Source organism: Panthera onca, chromosome A2 (genome assembly GCF_046562875.1).
Source record: "Panthera onca isolate mPanOnc1 chromosome A2, mPanOnc1 haplotype 2, whole genome shotgun sequence".
NCBI lineage: Eukaryota > Metazoa > Chordata > Mammalia > Carnivora > Felidae > Panthera > Panthera onca.
Genome location: NC_138340.1, coordinates 160,109,332 through 160,132,501, shown reverse-complemented (window position 1 = coordinate 160,132,501; position 23,170 = coordinate 160,109,332). Strand labels below are relative to the sequence as shown.

The 23,170-nt window shown below is 39.4% G+C and overlaps 1 protein-coding gene across 1 annotated transcript in view; it reads right to left on the bottom strand.

Moving 5' to 3' along the window:
• The window catches only part of CNTNAP2 (contactin associated protein 2), a 1,969,961-nt gene that overhangs the window by 1,039,372 nt on the left and 907,419 nt on the right, over positions 1-23,170 (bottom strand). The window contains exons 7-8 of the mRNA XM_060633381.3: positions 17,274-17,417; positions 13,386-13,650 (exon numbers count right to left, since the gene is read on the bottom strand). Of these exons, the coding sequence (XP_060489364.1) occupies positions 13,386-13,650; positions 17,274-17,417 (409 nt within the window). The remainder of the gene's footprint in view (positions 1-13,385; positions 13,651-17,273; positions 17,418-23,170) is intronic.

The following is a 23,170-nucleotide window of genomic DNA, read 5'->3' as shown; positions in this document are numbered from 1 at the left end:
GCCTTGAGAAGAAGGTACAAGAAACTTTGATTCTCTTATTTCCCCTGGAGTTATCACGTCAAATGCATTCCCAAGCTTGAAGAAGAAAAATAAAGCGAAATTAATTTTAATCACGCACCGCTTTTTTATATTCTAGGAGAAAAACTAAATACAAAGGGAATAGGACTAATTTCAGGGTTTTACTTCATGTCATGCTCCTCAGAATACATTTTTCAGCAAATGTATATATGCTTTTATTTTATTCATATAATAGTTTACCCAGTCCAGCTGTAGGCTTCAATACCTTACAAAACAAGTCTTCTTTCTATAAAAACATCGCAGCAAAATTCAGGTCCAGATCAATTTCACACATATTAACCTCCTCCAGTTAAGCAATTATTTCCTCTGAGATACTTGCTACTCTCGTTTCACTAGGAGTTTGGTTCATATCAATGGATGAAGACAACAGGATTATAAAGTTACAGCTTATAACATCTTGGTATCAGTTTATTAAAAAAATCCATCAATGGGATATTTGAACGCAGGCCACCTGTAAGATACTGTGCTGGGCTCAGAGGTAGACAGGCTGAAGTAAGAAGATGATTAATGCCCTCAGAAAGCTTCAGGAGATTCAAGCATTTTCAACCAGAGTAATCGCACGTCTGAACCATGTAAGAAACAGCATCAGACAGGAGAAAACGATTGAAGTGATTTAACATTTGTAAAAGAGTTGAGATCACCATGGGGTAAGTGTTCAGGACTTTTATGGAGAACACACAGGACTTAATCTTCAAAATTTAGGGCTTCATGGAAGACTTTTAGATGGGAGTATGACACTTTGGAAGCAGTCCCTTTGGAATTTTCATTGGGAGGGAATGTGGAGTGGACATTTTTAGAGAGGCGGGAGTCAGAGAGCAAAGCAAGCCTCTGTGGGTATCTAAGTGTGGATCAAACACAAAAGTCAAAGATGAAAATACTGTTCCTCTCCTTTCTGTCAAGGAGAGGTGAGTGTTAGCAGGTACGGAGATGCAAGAGACAGGACAGTGGAGGAGTCTGTAATTTAAGATGGAACAAAGAAAAATAACTAGTATTCAGGATACGAGGTGCTATACCAGAAGATGACAGATTGTTCCCTGGGGTTTGAGAAAGGAAATGATACTAAATTGATAATAAATGATACTAAACTAGATCTTGAAGGATGAACACAATTTTGCCAAAATGGCATACAGAGGAAGGAATTCCCAGCAGACAGTGAAAAGTCCTGGGAGTACATGGTATAAAGTGGGGAAAATGAGGCCAAATCTTCTAGCTGGGCTGGGTGTGTGCATGCTCTTGTACGGCATGCTAAGAAATGTAGACTTATCCTTTAGGGAATGGGAAATAAAGTATTTTCCTTGCATTTTAGAAATGAAAACTTGGGAAATGTGAGAGAAAAATAAGGAACAATAAGGGGAGATTATTTAAAAGTCTCGTGGCATAATCCCAATGAGACACGATAAGGATGTCATTGGTGTTAGGTGCTACATTCCGTAAATATTTCCCATGTGTCATGTTTAACAATACCTGATCACGTACGAATGAAAGACGTGTTCAATGAATGTGAGGGGGCAATGAAGTAAAGCAGCCAAGAATAAACGTAGGATGATTTTAGATTCAAATCTTCTGGACTCCTTTTTGAACTCGCTATTTACTAGCTAGAAGAGCCTGGGTGAATTACTGTATCCCTATGCCTCGGTTTCTTCATCTATACAATACAGATAATGATGATATTTATCCTGAGGAATTAATGAATTCAATGACTTGCTATATTTATGTGCATTAACCTTGTTGAAACAATGACCAGAACAGAGGAAGACCTCAGTCAGTGTTAGTCTAGTGGGCAGTCTGGCTCCACTGTCCATGGTTTTAACTATGTATATACCACATAAATAGGGGTATGAATGAAAAGAAACATTCTTTTTGGCTATGAAGATAGATGGCCTTGATTATGGTTTCAAGCAATAAATTTTTTTTTAATTTTTTTTAACGTTTATTTATTTTTGAGACAGGGATAGACAGAGCATGAACGGGGAAGGGTCAGAGAGAGAGGGAGACACAGAATCCGAAACAGGCTCCAGGTTCCGAGCTGTCAGCACAGAGCCCGACGCGGGGCTCGAACTCACGGACCGCGAGATCATGACCTGAGCCGAAGTCGGCCGCTTAACCGACTGAGCCGCCCAGGCGCCCCATCAAGCAATGAAATTTTTTGAACTAGGATATGGAGATGATGGATGGACAGATGAGACACTTCAAAAGAACTGGTAGTGCTTGCTGTATCATAACATGTGCCGGGCACAGATGGAGGGAGAATTTTGATTTTTCTTAAGGTTTGACCTCAGGTCCCTAAGAGAATGATTCTACCACTGATATAAATGAGTGAGAAAGGTGGTTACAAAACAGTACGTAACTCGCAAGGTCACTGGAGACACAGGCAAGGCAATGAATGTAAAGGATTTCGCAGAGTGACAGGCATGGTTGAGGTATTCAGCAGCTGTTAGTTATCATCACAGTCTCCGGATGGCCCTGGAGTGTCATTTCCTCCAACCTTTAGCTCCCTAGCAGAGGGCTACATCAGCAGATCTGAGTCAGTGCAAGACTTACAACAGCTACTATGCTCCAGGGGCGTCCCTTTCCTACCAAGGTAGCTTCCCATAATGATGTAATTATGGAACCTTGGCAATGGTGTCAGCTGACCCTCTATGCCCAGGCAGAGTGAAGAGCTTGGGGACTGGGTGTGCTTTATTACTTCTCTGCTTGCAGTTCTCCCCCTCCCCCAGATAACCTGGATGTTATATCTGTATCCCAAAAAGCAACAGAAATTTGATGACTGAGAAGACAGAGGGAAGCTGAGTTCTGGTGCAGATCCACGGAGAACTGCCAGGGGCATTTCAGGTTGGGAGATTGAAATTTGTGCCCAAAGTGGCAGAAAATACTTGTAGGTAATAGGGGGTTGCAGCCTAGACTCAAGTCGACAATGTCAGGTTTAAAGATAATAGAGCAGAAAATTGGAATGAGGGGCGGGGAAGAATGCTACGCAATCAGAGTGAGCAGTACTCCAACATCTAGGCAGGGAACTGGCGGCAGGGTGATATGTCCAGGGGTAGCAAGATCCCGACCTCTGGACAGAGCTTCAGCAACAGGAATCCAGTCTCTAAAAGGATCCCAGGAAGACTACAAGAGCTAGAAGAAAGACTGGAAGGACTAGAAGACTGGACACACTAGGCAGGTCATCAGCATTTTTCAGAAAACGGGAGATGTTAACAAGTGCTATAGCAAAGATCTAAGCCAAACGTGCTTGTCAAAAGTAGATGCTAGAGAGTAAGAGGAAGCAAGCAGTGGCTGGAAAAAAAGAGGATTCAGAACTAACCAGGCATTCAATTACCAGAAGGATGGTCTGTGCTGGGGGTGGGGGGGTGGGGGGGGGGGGGGTTATACAGCCCTCAAGGGAAATGTGCCAGAATAAAATAAATCATAAAATTGAGTTATGATTAAAGCTTGGTCCACATAATTATATTATCATACAATATTATCAAAAGCAAGTACTTCCTGAGGAGTATTGTATGACAGCCCCAACATTCTCTTGAACTTTTCTGAATAAAGGGAAGAAACTGAGAAATATATGTGGTAAACATCTCAGAAGGTATCCAGTAGAGTAATTCTTCAGACACTTCCCAAGTCAATTTAAGAAGTCCCAAGCAGCTCGACCAGAATCTGTGGGATCCCTTTTTCAAAAAGGCTCACTTCCACACCTAATTATAACAAAGCACCAGATAGCTCGACAGCCTATATTGTTCACGTATCGAATGGCTCAAATTGCTTAAAAGTCGTAAGAGGGGAAAAGGTAGATAATAGTCAATGGTACCATTTCATAGTCTCCATTCTCTGGTTAATAACCCCAGGTAAGCATCGTCATGAGGTTAATGAAGGAGGGAAGGGAGGAGGGTTGGAGGGGAGGCCTTAATCCAGTGGTTTTGCTTTGTGTTCTTTCTGATTGTGAAGGTAACTGATCTCTTGATTGTTCCATGCCAACACTATGTTACTATTCAAAACAAAAGGACATACTCATGGAAAAATATCTAAATTTGATGTGATGGTCCATATCTAAATATCTCAGTTTTATGTATCAGAGTGTCTAGACGCTTGGGTAAACATTATTCTAGGTATGTCTGTGAAGGTGCTTCTGGATAAGACTACCATTTGAATCCTGAAACTGAGTAAAGCAGATTCTCTCAATATGGGGGGTGGGGGGGATCAACCAATCCAAAGAAGGCCTGAATAGGATAAAAAGGTGGAATGAGGAAGAGTTCCCTCTCCCTGAATGACTGTCTTCAGGCCTGGACACTGGTCTTCAGATGAGGACTGGAATGTCAGCTCTCCAGTCTTGAGCCTATCTGCCTCCAGTCTTTTCTTTTTTTTTCAATTTTTTTTTAATGTTTATTTATTTTTGAGACAGAGAGAGGCAGAGCATGAACAGGGGAGGGGCAGAGAGAGAGGGAGACACAGAATCTGAAACAGGCTCCAGGCTCTGAGCTGTCAGCACAGAGCCCGACGCGGGGCTCGAACTCACGGACTGTGAGATCATGACCTGAGCCGAAGTCGGACGCTCAACCGACCGAGCCACCCAGGCGCCCCATATCTGCCTCCAGTCTTGAACCAGCTTTCAGATTGTATCTTATACCACAGACTCTCTCTGTTGTCAGACTTCTGGACAGGCAGTGGAACAATACCATAGGCTCTCCTGGGTCTCCAGAGCTTGGGACCCCTCAGCCTCCATAACTGAGTGACCCCATTCCTTCTAATAAATCCCGTTCTCTTTAAACATCCTATCGGCTGAGATTCTTTGGAGAACCCTGGCTTATTATCAGCTGATTTATTATCTCTTTACTATATAAATCCATATTGCTTAAATGCACCAACTACTTACCTATCAAGAAGTTTCAGCCCTTAAACGTATAGGAAAGGCAAAGAAAAAAGGGCCTCTCAGAAAAGCTAATCTGTTTCTGTGCCCTCTCTCCCCTGTTTTGCAAACATCTTCAACTATATCCACATATTAAGTTTGGGGTTCCTGAGCTGTGTTCTCTGCTGGTCTTACATAATTCATTTTTATTCTTATAGTGTACAGAAGTAATGTCTGATTTTTTTTCCTGTTTGGTAAATTTATTTATATAGTAAACTGAAGCTTTTAAAACATGACCTGGTCCCTATTGGGAGTTTTTACCCCTATTTTATCCACCTAAGTTTACTAAGTTTTATCCTCTTCTTGCAATTTTTAAAAATTATTATACACACATACACACAATCATGTTTTATTCATCTTCCCTGAAAAAGGCACAGAATATTTTAAAAGGCCCAGAAACATTGTAGAAACTAGAGTAGGTATGGCATCCTGGAGTGTGATTATAAATTAAAATGTCCCCTTTGCTTCCTAAAGAATAAGTCAATACCTAATATCACAAAACGTCCCCCCCAGCCTCTTTCTCCTTTCATGTTGGAATATAATACTTCTATTGATGTGAAAATGCATCAGCATGCACTGAAGTATAATTAAAGGTAGATTTCTACTCAGCTTGCATGATGATAGTACAGCCACGTTGGGAATTGAAATATAATAAAAAGTCAGCGAGGTGACGCTACCCAGAAGCAAGATAATATTCACTCAAATGCATTTTGCTTGGTGCCATGTGGCTCTCACAACAAGCCTATTTGTGAATTTGGGAGAAAAACATCAGCAAACTGGTGTTGTAGATTTGTCCAAGGTTATTTATATTTAACACATCTTTATCTACTGATCTACGTCCCACTCACTTTTGTCTTTTACTAAACAAGAGGAGAGAGGCTGGCCAGGCACAAATCGAGATTCCTAACTAAGGAGAGCACAGTGCTCTAGAAATCATCCTTCCTTAGGCTCCACTTTCTCGAAGAATCCAGAGCCAGGCTTTGTCTTTAGCGTCTTAAAGTGATGGATTTCTGAGCTTTTCTTGAACATCTCCGATATCTAGAGGACCAACAAAATGGAAGGAACTCTAAAAATCAGTATTTAGCTATATTTTTTTGTAGAAGTCTATGCAGATTATTTGGAAATAAAGAGATTTGCATCCATTGATTCACCATTAACACAGAAAAGTAAAATCTGTTTTTCCTTGACAGCTGGCAACAGTTTTAAGGGGAAATGCTTTTATATATCAATTTATCCATTTATCTATCTATCCCAGAAAAAAAAAAAAAAAGATTTAGAATTACATGGCAAATGTGGCATTTGCTCAAAATTAGTTATGTGTATTTTCAATAAAAGCTCATAGACCCAACGCCCAAAAGTCTGCATCCAAATATAAAGTGCTCCATTTGTTACATAAATGCCATTAAGGAAATTAAGCTGAAGATCACTGTTCAGAGACAAACTTTTTCAAAACTGACCATATAATATGCTTCTAATTAAGAGAAGAACTAGAATTTTTGAACTGATATAACTTACTCTGTGTAATTTCCATTCATAATGCTGTTTAACCATTATACTTTTTTAGGACTATTATTTTATCCTCAATTAATTTAGCATATACCTTTTTGCCTTGTTTGGCTTTGCTTCCACAACAATTGATATTTATTGAAGAAAATTTGGATATTATGAAAAATGTATTAAAATGTTAGCAATGAAAGAAAAGATGTTAGTAATGGGCCAATAACCCACTAATTAGAGATAATTATTATTAGTACTATTCAGATTTTATTTCATTATGAACTGTTTTCTAGCTATCCATACACATTTATAATAATAATAGATACCATATTCTATATAATTTTTGTAAACATTTTTATTCCCTATATTACACTTTGCAATTGCATTAAATTTTGAGAAACATTATTTCTAAGGACATCATAATATTCCATATTAAGATGCAGTCTTTAAAATCACTTCTTCACTTAAAAATAGTCTGTTTGCTTATTATTTTATATATGTTATGTTAAATATGTCTGTGTTATTATTCCTTTAGAATTACAATGATACAAATTTAATAGTCAAGGAGGGGTGACATTTTTAAGATGCCTAATAATTATGGTTTTAACTTTAATTAAGGAATGTAATATATACTATTAAATACGTCTCAAATCAGTTTGCTATAAGGCATTGGAAAAAAAGTCATTTGAAGTCTGTAAAGTAAGCCTAAAAATTATTTGAGTTATAAAAATTTATTTTAAGAAATTTTGAAATAATATCTTCAGTTTTAAATCATAGAGCTGAAAATCATTTCTCAATAAACAAAACATAAAAAATGGTATTGCAAACTAAACTATTTTTTTTCTTATGTGAAGGAAAAGAAACCTCATGATGCAAGTTCTCACTGAATTCTGCAAACTGGTATGAATTCTTTCCAGAATTAATGTACTAACTACATTTTCAAATGTTCATAAAATCAAGAGAAGAGATATTCTAATTGCTTAGGATAGACAGTGCCAGGAGTAATCCCAGGGAAATACAGTTGCCAGCAATGAACTGGAAACCTGTCAGTATTTGCCAACAAGTTCCACAGCTACACAAGAAGCCAAGAAAATGTCTACTCCTTCTGCTATGACCTGAAATGTTTGTGTCTCCCCACTACAAATTCATATGTTGAAATTCTAATGCCCAATGTGATGGTATTAGCAGGTGGAGCCTTTGGAAAGTGCTTATGCCACAATGTTGGAACACTCACGAATGGGTTAGTGCTCTTACGAAAGAGACCCCACAGAGCTCCCTAGCCCCTTCCACCTGTGAGGGCACAGGGAGAAAGCAGATGTCTGCAACTTGGAAGAGGGCCTTCACCAGAATTCAACTATGCCAGCACCCTGGGGGCGGGCTTCCGGCCTCCAGAACTCTGTGGAATAAATGTCTGTTGTTCCAGTCCCCCGATCTACTGAGCTCTGTTACAGCAGCCTGACTGGACTAAGACACTTTCCCTTAACACACCCAAGGTGCAACTCAAAAGGTTTACAAAGGACACTGTAATAAAACAAAAATAAAAGAAGGCCTCAAAAAGATTTTCTTTGGGGGGCGCCTGGGTGGCTTGGTCGGTTAAGCGTCCGACTTCGGCTCAGGTCATGATCTCACGGTCCGTGGGTTCGAGCTCCGCGTCGGGCTCTGTGCTGACAGCTCAGAGCCTGGAGCCTGTTTCAGATTCTGTGTCTCCCTCTCTCTCTGCCCCTCCCCTGTTCATGCTCTGTCTCTCTCTGTCTCAAAAATAAATAAACGTTAAAAAAAATTAAAAAAAAAGATTTTCTTTGGAGACAGAAATACAAACAAAGGTGATCTTTGCTGAATACAGGTTTCTGAAGCAGTACAGATGCTGAACAGTCATTCTAAAATTGAAACAATATCTATGTAAACAAAACAAGGAGGTTCTAATACTTCAGGTAGAAAACAGCTGATTTAGAAGCAGTGCATTTCTGAATATCTTTTCTAAAAGGCTTTGTTTACATGGATAGAAACTGATTTCTTTTTTCAGTAGGTAAGAAAGGTCATTAATAGAAATTACTTCCCTTCCACTTTATAAATGATGAACACTTTTTATGACCTTATTAATATGGTTAGACTACAGCTTTAGAGTATTATTGTAAACATCTGTGCATAATTTAGTGGCATAAAACTAAGGAATTTTGCAGTAAAAACCTTATCTCAAATAGTAGGTAGTTTGTGTGTGTGTGTGTGTGTGTGTGTGTGTGTGTGTTTGACTATACATCAGACAGTAATACACATGAATACTTTTTTACTACCACTATAATATTGCAATATTGTTCCTGGAAGATACATTTAGTATTCCAAAATGTAATGACAGAGTAAATACCTCCAAGCTGCTAGAACTTCAAAAAATTCTAACTTCAGATGAGAAGACATATCTGTAGGTCAACGTTTTCCAAAATGTAGGTCACTTGTTTTTAGATCATAAAAGAATTTGGGGGTCATGAAAATTTTAATGAAAAAGAAAAGGACAAAAACATCAAACTTACAAGAGTGCATCTAGGGGAACCTGGATGGCTCAGCTGGTTAAGCATCCAACTCTTGATTTCAGCTCACCTCATGATCTCACAGACTGTAGGCTCCCAGAACCTCCTTGAGATTCTCTCTCTCTCTGCCCCTCCCGTGCGCATGTGCACACGTGTGCTCTCTCTCTCTCAAAATAAATAAACTTAAAAAAAAGCGCATCTAAAATAGCAAAGTACATTTTATTTCGTGAAACTCTGTTTTAGTAGGAATTGAGTACAATATAAAATGTTTTCTTACTGTGTTTTTCACAAAATCATTTGAATCTGGAGGATGTTATGCTAAGTGAAATAAGCCAGGTACAGAAAGGCAAATACTGTATGATCTCACTTTTATGAGGAATCTAAAGGAGTAGAAGTCATAGAACTAGACAGTAGAGCAGTGGTTGCCAGTAGCTGGAGGGTAGGGAAAACGGAAAGATGTTGGTCAAAAGATACAAATTTTCAGTTATGAGATGAAAAAGTTCCAGGGAATCTAATATATAGCAGGTGATTATAGTTAATGATACTATAATGTATACCTCAAATTTGCTAAAAGAATAGATCTTGAGGCACCTGTGTGGCTCAGTCGGTTAAGTGTCTGACTTCAGCTCAGGTCATGATCTCACCACTCGTGAGTTCGAGCCCTGCGTCAGGCTCTATGCTGACCGCTCAGAGCCCGGAGCTTGCTTCAGATTCTGGGGTCTCCCTTTCTCTCTTTGCCCCTCTCTCACTCACGTTCTGTCTCTTTCTCTCAAAAATAAATAAACGCTAAAAAAATTAAAAAAAGAATACATCTTAAGTGTTCTCACCATGCACATGAGCTCACACACACACACACACACACACGTAAGTGTGAGGTGACAGATTTGTTAATTTGGTTGTGGTAATTATTTCACAATGTATACATATATTATCACACACCTTAAAAAATCACACTGCACAACCTGTACAATGTGTAAATACATACAATTTAACTTTGTCAATCCTACCTCAAAAAAGCTTGAAAAACAATTTTTAAAAACTCCAAATAATTTTAAAAACACAGTTCTAGGTCCACCTTCTCCACGGCTCTGACACGAAAGTTAAAACAAATGATACGCTCAAGTGAACACACGTTACCCATCTGATACTTTTAGCACTTGCCCCCTTTTACTACTTACTCCTAGTTAAAGGAAATGCATAAATCTGGATTCACCACTCGCTAATTAGGGTTCTAAATAGAAATAAATATAGTGGAATGTTTTATAAAAGTTGATGTTGCAACTTGGAAAGTATTTTCACGGGAAGATAACCCACTGTGCAAAGCGAAGGTAACTCAGAGTTCGAGTGAATTTTACAAGTTGAATCCGTTGTCAAAACTAATGAGACCTGAAATTAATTACAACATAGAGGGAAAAAATACAAGGAATGGGTGAAAAAAAGTACTGAAAATTCTCTAACTTATAGGGTTAGTCTGAATTCATCACCAAAGAACAATGCTGTCCAAGACAGAATGAAAAGGCTTGTGAACCGTTTGAATTACCTTCATCTTGGACCACAGAACTTACTAACTAAAAACAAAACCAAGATACAAGTATCTATTAACAGACAGTACTTGAGTGTCTCTATAATGACCTCTGAATGCACTATGCTAGAGGTGGTGTGTGTGTGTGTGTGTGTGTGCGCACAGTAATGTTATCAGTGACTGCTTTCCTCTTCTAAATTGTCTGTATCTTCTACATTTTCACAACCAAGCTATTTTTAAGTTTTTTTTTAAATTTATTTTGAGGAGGGGAGAGTGTGAGCAAGTTGGGGACAGGGGACAGGGAATCCCAAGTAAGCTCTATGCTATCTGCGCAGAGCAGGACACAGGGATCGATTTTACGAACCATGAGAAAGATCTTTACCTGAGCCAAAACTAAGAGCCAGAGGCTCAACTGACTTAGCCACCCAGACACCCCTACAACCAAGCTATTTTAATAATAAAGTAAAGAAGGACTGACATTCATCAGTGTTCATGCTGCTGATAAGAATAGGGTAGATATAATACAGACTATTTCCTTTGTTAAAGCAAACATTAGTGCCCTGGGATTAACTTATTTTTCTAAATTATTTTCTCGGTGTTGCTACTCGCACTAAGTTACTCATACATTTAATTGAGTTGGGTAAAATGCTTTAAATATAGATGAAAATTGCCTTCTGTGAACTCCATATGTATTTGCAGGATGGATGAATGTAGTCATATACTGAATCTCTTCCTTCTTTCTTTCTTTTATTTTTTAATAAACAGTTTAAATGAGTATAGACATAACTTTTAAAAAATGTATGTGCATCTATATTTACCTGCTAATCTTTCTGAAACTTGAGCAGTAATAACTGATGTGATCTTGACTTCCACTATGTGTATAGGAAAAATAAATACTTGAAACAGTAAGGTATTTTCATGGGGATATATAAGGGCAAGGTTATAGAAATGTTTAAATTTCCCATGAGTTGCCCTTAATTTGCACAGATTGTTGGCTAAATTGGCAAAAATTCTAAAGTCCAATTTTATCATATTTAAGCAAATCTATTAAGGTAAATTAGTTGTTGCATATTGGATTCCTTTCTTCTTTCTTCCTTTTATTTTTTCGTAAAAATACAGTTTAAATTAGATGAAAGTATCTTAGAGTCCTAAATAAGATCAAATTAAATTAGCAAATTTTTATTGACCTGTACATTTAAGATCCTATCATTACCATCATAAGAGTTCATGTTACATGGAAAATCACCAGGAATTTGGGTTTGTTCAGAACGCTAGAAGGGAGGACTTCATACATATATTTTTATGTATTTAGTCATTAGAAATGAATCATTAATCATAGTAAAATCTAACGGGGAGTTTTTCAACTATGGTCGATATTTGTATGCGTATGTGTTTTATGTGTTATTCTGAAATCTCCAGTTATTTTGTATTTGCTCTAAATCTCCCCAGGCGAATCTATACTGGGAAGTAGTGATAAAATATGGCTGATCAATCCATTTGAACATTCAGTGGAAAGCAAAACTAACAGCAAGCACAGAAAAAGTAAACTTCCAGGCATTGCACAACAGCTTTTGATTTCAATAATTTGATACACCTCTGACATAATGGTCCCTATACCTTCCTTGAATCCTTCTCAGTAATAGTCTATACAGCCACGCCCTACAGAAACACAAAGCTTGTCGTATGGAAAGATGCATACCCTTCAGCCGGAGATATTCTGTTAGTGAACACGAATTCAAATGGCCACAGTGTTAACTCCACAAACATTCCCAGAGGACCTCTAATGTAACAGGTGCTATTCTATAGGCTAGAAGAGAAGAAGAGGCATCACCTCATCCCTTAAAGACCTAACAGCCTGCAGGGAAACGACACGGACACAAATAGTAGGACGTGTTAGAAACCATGTCAGGTGCATACATACGGTATTGCAAGTGAACAAGAATATTTAGAAATCAGAGTCGGCAGTCTTACAGTTGAGCATTTGAGTGTTTGGTACATCTGTACAAAGCGCTCAATCAACGTTAGCTATTCCCGTTTTCCATTTCTAAGGAGTTCTAACAAAATAAAAATATAACACTACGGCAAGGAATATCTAGAGAAATTTGATGAGAACTTTTACTGTTTATCAGTCCCCCTAGTTTTTCTCTGCTTATATCATCTCACCCTGTGATCCTAGCTTTCTTTGTACGATATTAGTCAAAGATTATCCCAAGATTGCTAAGTTTATTCAATTAAGAACAATTATGACCCCAGCCTCAGTCTAGGATACCATTGTGAGGTCATGTTTCAAAATCACCCTAAGCCAAGACAGTCTTTCCTCAGTTGATGCACACATCTTGTCATTCCTCCCTGTAACCACCCTTCATTGTTATCGTTCTTGCTGTTGTTGCGGTTTTCCCGAAATACCACATAAATTTAGCGAGAAAACTTCGAGGCTCTGCTTCAAGCAGCTGAATATAACTTTAAAAGTCATAATGAAATTAACATGCACTTGTTACTAAAGGCAAAAGGTATCTGAATGTCCACCAAGTCAAAAACTGCCAGGTACTCTTCTGTTAGTAAAACAGACATTCTTCGTCTGTAAACGTGAAACACTCAGAGCACTACCCACCGTCCGATGAACGTGAATTAGCGCTTATCAGCAAGAGAAGGTTTTGGTGCTGACACAGCCTCCACCGACTTGCCTCCTCGCCCAGGCCTCCCCTTCCCAGCAAGTGCCCGGGCACTCCGGGCAGCCAAGCGAGACCCTCACGAGTCTGAATCCGCACGGGACCCCGGGCACGCAACACCTACACGAGACAACAGAAGCGACGCGGGCTGGGGAAATCACGGCGGCCTCGGGAGCAGGCCGCGAGCGGGGCTCACTCACCTGAGGAGATGTCTATCTGGCTCATCTTGGTCTGCGTGACGTTGATGCGAACACCCACTTTGCTTTCGGTCAGGTCGATCTCCACGTTGCCCAAATTATCCGCAAAGTGACTGAAAAGCAGGAGGCCGTTTGGGTTCCAGGTCCTGAACTGGAAACTGACAGAAAACAGGTCCTGGTCAAGCCGTCCCGGCACCTCCAGGTAACTGGTAGCGTTGAAAAACACAGGCACCGTGTAGGGCTCCACACACGAGAAACTCAAATTCCCCTGTAAGACACAAGGACGCGCTTTGAGAGGCGCGCCGGCTTCAAAGGAGCAGTCCGCGTCCCACGGCAGACAGAGCGACAGGTGCACAGAGGCCGAAGCCGAGCCTGGGCCCGCGCGAGCGCTCCGACGCGGCAGCCAGCGCGGTGGGGATTCGGCAACCGGACGCCCGGGCATCACTCCACCTGCAGGGTGTGCCTAAGGGCGGCCGGCGTCGAGATGAGGGATCTAAGAAGGGCCGTCTTCCGTGGAACTGGCGGACGACAGCCGACGGGGCGGGAGGCGTCCCTGCGGGGTGGGCGTGAGTGCAGACGGCTGGACTCTGTGAACAAGGCAGGGGGCTGCCGCGCCCCTCCCCCGGTACCGATGAGGCACGAGCCAGGGAGGAGAGGCGGCTGCCGGCTTCCGGACGGCCTTTGTCCAGCGTCCCTTCACAGGTTAGCGGGGGCAGGGGAACTACGGCCATTCGGTTGCTATTTATTAACTGACATCAGGGGACAAAGATTCTTGGCTCTTATCCTTATACCTGATATATGTGAATTAGTATTAACTGTGCGGCATCAGCGTAATCGTGATTATTTCAGATTATTTTGTTATATTGTTATTGTGATATTAAATGTGCATAGATTATACTGAATTAGTGCTTCTGAAAATACTAGTGTGAACGTACAAAATGAAAAGAAACTTGTGATCATTAAAGCCTGCTCCTTTCCCCTCCCACTCCCTCTATTTTGTACAGAGAAATGTGACTTATTACCGTTCAGATACACTATACTAAACATTACATTCAGTGTGTAAGTACCTTCCTATTAAAGGTCTGAAAACCTACATTTGCTTCCAACTTCTTTTATCCAGCCATAATATCCTGAGGAATATAATTTGTTGCCATTTTCATCGGGCCCTTCAATCATTTATTTATTTCACAACACAACACCACGGTGTCTATGTTTAGATGGATGGTTCTTCCATTTCAGCACATTAGCCATCACATCTAATGCAGGCTGTCCCTCTGAATTAATATTCAAATTAAACCTGCAGCTTCGCTTCACAGATGGTCATTTTTAAATGCTTGCTTTTACTGATGAAAAGAACTGCCTTCGCCTAATAATGGAGATGTTATAACTGACCACATACCTGGGTTGTGGAGATTGTCTCCCTGCAAAACTAAAGGTCCTTCCTGAGCAAAAATGCTGACTCTGGAGTCAATGTGTAATGAGGTACCAGAGGAGGTCACCAGAAGACGTGACTGCCAGTGACCCTGGAGCAGGACTGGGACAATTAGAGGCCCCCCACCTCCTCCCCCGTCCTTGGAACGTTTGCTCCACTTGCCTCCTTAACTCCCGGAGGCCGCTCCAAAGACAGAGCCTTGAGACAGAGATGCGGGGTTGAGGCTATCTGAACTGGGTACTTGAGTGAAGTCAGTTGGGTCCTCCTGTCTCCATAAGTGAATCCAGTTAAGACCTCCATAAAACTTTTCAGACTTGGCAGGCAAGGCAGAGATCTACTCATCTCCTGGCTGCCCAAGACAAGCCTGGAAGTTCCCTTGCTTGTCTTGAAGCAAGTCCCTTGCTTGTCTATGAAACCGGCCACATACCAGTGGGATGTGGTCTGCCTCTTTCTTTTGTCTCTCCCTGCCTTGGCATCCAAAGGCTGTTTTCAGATTACACCCAGGAAGCTCTCCAGGAGGTTGTGAACCAATATGAGGAAACGTGTTTGTGCGTGAAGACAGGGTGCAGGAGGAGTGTTGAGTCAATTTCACTGAAATACCAGCACGTGACATCTTTGAAAGCAAATTTCCTTCATAAATATTCCCTTTAGAGTTGCTTACAAAATATCCCACTTGTCTCTATTCTGCCTAAAATTTTAATATGTACACGTTTTTGTTTAGAAGCTTATTCCATGTGGGTTCATTCTATTTTAACAAATATAATTATAGATAATTTATATCTATCTTTATTAAATATCTTTGTTATTCAAGTTAAAATAGCATTTGTAACTACAATATATTTTGCAGTTAAAGGTGCCGTGGGAATAAGTCTCCATAGGAAAATCCTTTATAGTTTGGGTGCCTAATGAATGCATCTCAGGACCCAATGGGAGGTTTGGGCAGAAATAACACTTTACTGCTTCCTAAAGGTGCAGATAATAGAAACAGTATTCTTATGATTTGGCTTCTGTACCTTTTTATCTTAAGCAATGATTTCTGGAAAACAAAAGGACCCTGGTGCCATTTTATCCAAAGCTTAAAAAAGCATATATATTAATACTGCTCTAGGTAGGAAATAACACAATATAGGAGACTATGACCTCGGGGGTCACACGCTGTGAATCCACTCACATTCATTTTGGAAAGTTACTTTTCCAGGTAAAATCTCACATTTTTTTTTCATCTACAAAACGTGTATGACAACATCTTTACTCATACTGTAGTACTATTCTCAGATTACCATAAAAGTAACATTCCTAGCACAGTGCCTGCTGCCTATAAATGGAACTATTACTATTTTTCTCTATATTAATGTTTGATGAGATCATTTCAAATTTCAACTTTTTAGTCAGTATATACTATTATTTTTAAGAAAAAATAATTATTAAAGAAAAATTTCACATTAATTATTTTATACCTTAATAATTTTTTTTTTATAACTGACCTGGGACTCCTGTTTATTCATTACAGGATTTCTTTTTGTCCAGTCATTTTGTAAAAAAAAAAAAACCCTCGGCTCAAATGCAGCGCAACTGACCATCAGAGCTCTTCTGGGACATGAGGCAAGCATTCGTAACGTTATCTACTGTTAGTGGTTTCCCGAATGCGTGGGTCTCCGGAACCCCAGACTCTTCCAAATAATACTTGTAGATTGAAGTTAACTCCTGCTCTTGCAGAACAACAGGGGGCACATACTATATTTTTCAGCTGGTATCTTTCAGTGATGCTAAGCAGTGTCATGGAGAAGCGGGTATGCTAGAGCATTCTTCGATTTTTGCTCTCCTCCTTTAAACAGTTAAATCTGGAAACAACTCCCAAAGGAAGCTGGAAGAAGATCCCTGTCAGGCTCTATGTCACAGCCTTCACTACCCAGTGGCGATCGATCCTTATTTAACTGCCTGATATTTAGTATGTTCTGGCTTTCACAAAAAGTGTATTTATTTACTGATCTGGATGCGTTATCTCTGGAAACATATAAGTGAGTACAATCAAGTTCCTGGATGTAACACTTTCTAAAATATTGAATTAAATCATAAACAAGAATTGGAAAGCCATATATGATCAGACATCTGGAGACATGATGCTGCCAGTGTAAGGGCTGCTGACCTGCCAGGACAAAGCACAACTGAGGTTCGCCTGTCCCTCTGAGGCAGGGAATCCAGAAACATGGTGTCAAAATCCTGTGCCCCATCTGAGTGAAACTTACCATCTATTTCACTCTAATCGACCTCAAAAACTATTACCTATTCTCAGAATATATCCACTCGTTACACATTTTTAGGCAACTCTCAAGTTACTTTTACACTGTTGAGCCCCACATCGGCATGATGACAAATGCTGTGTGACGCTGTTCGATACTCCACAGAAAACAAAACTGTGACGTTTCTCTATATCAGTATTTTGGAGTGAGCAATCTTACCACATTTGAGGGCTCTAGTTTCTTCCTTTTTGCAAGATCAGTTATGTTGATACCATTGTAATTAATGCTTTCCATGCAGCCTTTGAAGTTCTTTCTACTGCTGGAACTTGGCTTCCCAGAGAAGGGTATGCCTCCGAAGGTTATCTTTGAGAAAAGAAAATTATAAAAGTTCACACTGTGTTTGACTTAAACAAGTAACATTCACAATAAATTAGACAAAACTGTTAATACAGCCAAAGTCAATTATCTTACCTCTCCTAGAATATACAGACATTTTTTCTTCCTCCAGAATCCGTTGCATATTAAATTATGTTGTTATGGAAGTCCATAACAGTATCATTAATTCTGGCAATTAGATTACGATTTTAATAAGTAAATAGTAATAATATTTACCAATGTAGCCACTCAAAAGGCATTTTATAAACTTTCCTGAAATGTTTCAAAAGATTTTATTGAGGACGCTTCTTTCATTAATATTAAAAACATATTTTTATGTTTATCATTCAAAGATATACTAATCAATGCTTCTAGTCATCATGAGATACCCAGTATGAATATAATACTACCCTGAAAAAACCACAGCCCAAAGGAAGAAATATTGTATTTATCCTATGTAGACTTAATTTTACTCTAAAAAACCATTGAGTCAAATATTCACTAGACTTATTCGAATACAGAAAATGGTTCAAAAAGTCTTGTTACTACATTAAGAACATATTAGGACGTGGGGGCTATGATGTGAGCACTGAGGCTGAGAGATATTATACGTCTTCTGAATCCTAGGGAATAAGCTGGACACCCCTTACCGTGATTCTCTGGCTGCTAACTATCACCTATAAAAAGAGAGTACGTATTTTTCCATGTATCTTTGGCCAAGTTACAGCAGTATAGTATCAACTTCCTATAATGTAAAATTATACTTAATATATGTATTGCCATAATGACATTTACTGCTAATAGTGAATTAGTAGTAAATAAATTCAAATACTAACCAGAGCTGCAGTACCAAGATATATAAGCCAGATGTTACTTCTCTTTTAATTATTATTCAACGGTACCATTATTAACTTTTCCTATAAAGCTTTGAAAATGAAAGCAGTTGTTAAACATTTTTGAACATCAAGACTTGGTATTTGAAACATAAGAAACAGACCTTTGTGTTCTAGGAGGCCATTAGCAAATTATGGTCTTTTATTTAGTGTCACGGCATTTTAGAGGCTTAGTTTTAGGGGAAAAAAGCACAAATTAATGATAGTTTATGAGACAATATAAAAAAACAAAGGACCTCACTGAAAATAAAATTTGGTAATAATGGCTGGTTGAAAATGTATCATTTACCACAGAGTTTATATATGAAAGAAGAAGGGGAGACTGAGAATAAATATATAGAAAGGATTAGGAAATGACAAAAGGAAAATTATACTGTAAACTAAAACAGTAGAATTACTAGGAAAATATTTTTAAGTGGCACTAAACTGAACTTATTAGGTCCTAACTAAGTATATCTAATACCAAAGGTAAGAATTATTGATAATTACGTGGAGTGTTATAATTTCCATCTACAGTTTATTTTACCAGTTCTTTCCCAGTTGATAGAATAAAATTTTCTATGCTTAATGACATGCATCGCATTTTTTAATACTTTTTTTTAAGTTTATTTATTTTTGAGAGAGCAAGGGAGTACAAGTGGGGGAGGGGCAGAGAGAGAGGGAGAGAGGATCCCAAGCAGGCTCTGCTCTGACAGCGGGGCTTGATCTCACGAATCATAACCTCAGCTGAATTCAAGAGTCAGACGTTCTACCGACCGAGCCACCCGGGTGCCCCATGCAGTGGCACATTTTGAACGTTATTACTAAATACTAGTTTCAACATACTGTCTCATTCTTTCTCCAGGTGTACGGTTTATTTATTTTGGAACTTTTTTGGAACTTTTTTCTTTGGGATGACGATTAAGCACTCCTCTGGTTTCCCTGCTTTCAGCAACCCTCAGCACATGTCCTACCTCATCATCAGAGGTGCCCTAGGGAAGCAACAGAGGCTCAATTTACCAGATTTCCTCACAACTAGGAGACGTGGGTTCAAATCCCAATTCCTAGTACAACTAATCATATGATATTAGATTGTCACTTCTTCTGATTATGCATTCTCATCAGTAAAATGAAGTGCCTGAACCACAAAATATTTTGATATTATAATCATTCAGGTAGCCAAAAAAAGCCATCATTGCAGTTGCTAGATAATCATATATTCATATAACTCACGATTGGCTTACTGATGATGTCACCATTCAGTAACAACCCTGACTCTAAGGAAATAGCCACATTCACCATTTTGTCAGTTACCAAGAGCTTGCACAGCGCGGCAGAGACTGCTAGATAGCTCCGACTGTCCTTTCTCACACCTTCTTTAGGAAATGCAAACGTTCTTCAGCGTGCACAGAGCTCTCCAGCCAACCTATGGCATTCACCAACCTCCGTGAAGCAAGGTTTGGTCTTGTGAGAATAAAGTAGAACCTTGTGTGAGTCTAAGAACTATAAATGAAAGGGGAGGCGAGCACAGCCTTCTCCACTCTTCCTTCCCACCAGGAATGCAAGATGGAAGGTGAAGAGCCATCGTGGGATGACTTGCAATGGGGGTGGAGGAGCGGCAGCGTAAAAGCAGACTGGGGTCTTGATGACCACGACGCTGCCATGTGAGCCCAGGGCTACCTGCCCACATCACCTTCTATGTGGAGGCATCTGTCACATAACCGACACGTGGGGTGGTTCCTGTTGCTTCCTACGCTTCTTCAAGTGCTATGACAAAGGAGTTTTACATTCACTTTCCAAAAGGGGACTATGATTTGTCCACTGTCACACACCAGTAAGAAGCAAAAAGGGACACAAACCCAGGCCTTTGGGTCCAGTTTGAGCCGTGCAGTTGATTCTCTACAAAATCCTAGCTGGTTTCTCTCTCAAATCCTAGCCTAGCTCTCCAGCTATCAAGGGGCATGCATTCCTCTACTTCCCAAGCAGAACTGTACTGCAAAGGCCATGGCATAACAGGCACAGTGGGTGCGTCCTGGAATTTAGCTGCGGAAAAGAGAGAAGCCAGGCCAAACATCAGTGTGTGGTCCTGCCCTTTGGCCGAGATGAAGGATGTGCATCTGTTTACCTTTGTACTTTCTCAGGGCAGCACGGGGCTAGCAGTTTGCCTGCAAATGGTGATTGGCTCACTCTTCAGTGTAACTAAGCTCCAGGAGGTGAGTAAGGCGAACTCTTAAACCATCCTCCACAAGACAATGCCCACAATGAGTCACCTCAAAGAAGCAAACGTGTTTTCTACTGTTTCTTTCATGAGGTACATCTCGGGGAATGGCTATAGGTATTAATTTACCCCTATGGTGTGCTGAATCCTACTCATGCTGGCTCATGAAAACGGATTGTTAAACAGAGCCACTGTTAAAAACTAAATTATATAGATTTAAATTAAATTACGATAAACAAAACATAACCACTCAGAACGCATCTCTGTATTTTTTTATTATGTATGTTCTTGAGATGATTTGTATTTAGTCTATATGATGGGATTACTCTATCATGGTGTGGTAAAATAAATATATTTGGTCTTTGTTCCCAGTTCCTGGCACAGAGCTCCTAAAACCCTTGGAATTTCCTGAGTAATAGGAATGACTTCAATTATTCATAACAAGCCCCACTTGGGGTCTGAGTCTAGTTATTGTATGGATGAGTCAAAGAAATATGTGCAAAAACACTGAGAGACTGACTCAATTCAACTGACTCCTGATTCTTTATCAATAAATTAACATTTTTCCCAGTGTCTCTAACAATGTCTCAGGCATTGTCGTCTACAGCTGAAGTTCTCAAACATGGTGTGTATAATTGATGGGCCTCAACGTGTCCAGGAAAGTGCTGACCCTCTATGCAAGGTCTTGTGTGTGCATGAATATTCATAGATTTCACCACAAACTCATAGAGTGTATGACCCCAAATTTTTAATTCTGTTTTTTGAAAATTGGAATTGTGTTTGCCCACTGCTAATGTTCCAGGATCTCTAATCTCTTGTATGATACTTCAGAGTTTATTAATGGAGGATGAATAATTTATCTTTAGGTTCTCTCATACAGGGAGAGATAAGCTACCTAAGCCAAGAAATACACTAATTTAGAAAAAAAGAGAAACTTCTGGGATTTTAACATTCTTTCCCTTGCAATAATCATTTTGCTTTAAGGAGATTTTTGGGGAATGGATACAATTATTTTCTGATAACCTTAAACTTATTTTAATGTTAATAAAGTCTCAATATCAAGGTTTATGTAGCATAATCTATTTTAAATTCCTATATAGGAATGTATGTAACAGATTCATCTTGGAGACAATTTAGAAACTATTTAAATATTTAAAGAAAATATAGAGGCACCTGGGTGGCTCAGTCAGTTGAGCGTCTGACTTCGGCTCAGGTCGTGATCTCACAGTTCATGGGCTCGAGCCCCCTGTCGGACTCTGTACTAACAGCTCAGAGCCTCGATCCTGCTTTGGATTCTGTGTCTCCCTCTCTCTCTGCCCCTCCCCTGCTTGTGCTCTGTCTCCCTCTCTCTCAAAAATAAACATTAACGAAAAAAAAGAAAAGAAAATATAAAACACAGGTGTAAATCCTAACTTTTTCAATTATCTTATGGTAAGCCTACTACACATTTTTAAAAATCTCTGTGTGTATATATATGTATGTGTGTGTGTGTGTGTGTGTGTGTACACACAATTTCAAAACTGGGAGCAAGGCATACTGAGCACAGAAACCCCAAAGGGTCACAGCTACCATACACTTGATATTTTTTTTTTTTTTTAAGTTTTTAAATTTATTTTGAGAGAGGGAGAGCATGTACGCACACGGGCTGAGTAGAAAAGGGCTACAGAGAGAGGGAGAGAGAAAATTCCAAGCAGGCTCCTGCTGTCAGCGCAGAGATCGACGCGGGGCTCTGTCTCATGAACCGTGAGATGGTGACCTGAACCAAAACCAAGAGTCGGACGCTTAACTGTCTCAGCCACCCAGGCGTCCCTACACTTTATATTTTTAAAGAAGACACAGTGATATTTGACATGTTCTGGGCATTATGTGAAACGCTAGCTTGAACTAGTTCACCGTTCCAACATCCTACTACACTGCTTTTGATGATTTCCTGTCTTTGTGAACATGAGTTTTTGGCTGTTTCTCTGATAAAAACAGTGTCACATGAAGGCAAAAGTGGGATAGAAGATGAGAATGGCAGTCAAATCTGATTCCAAAATCTGAGGAGCTAGACAGCACAGGAACACTCCGCCCATCGGCAAGTGACCATTGTTCTTTCTTTCATACGAATGTACTTTTTTTCTTTTATTTTAGCTGCATTTTTTTCAAAGGGCTCCCGAGTTGTTAGGCTATTAACATATATTAAGTTGTTTGGCTCAAACTATTACAGAATAGTCTAGGATTGCTGTGGAAAAATTAATAACACACTGAGGGTTTTGCGAAGTAAGGAAGTTTGGAAACCTCTTGCTGAATAATATTTCATCCTATTTATTTTAGTGCTACTCTTTTTCATTGTCATCCTTTTTCTTCTAGAAAATGTAACACTGTTGTGAATATTGTCTAGAACTCTTATCTCTATATGTGATTAACATTTTGTGTGGACATTTTAAGGTTGAACTGCTCTCCAAATAATTTATTAAAAAACCTGAAATGCCAACCTGTATAATATGTGACTATATAGTTTTTATGGGATCGATATGATCAATAATTTTTTTAATCGTTGGTCATTTAGGGAGTAAAATACGTCCTCTTATTTATGAACAACCTCTTAAAATATTCTATATTTACTTTATTTCTTATATGATAATTCTATCTGAGAAAATAGAACCTGA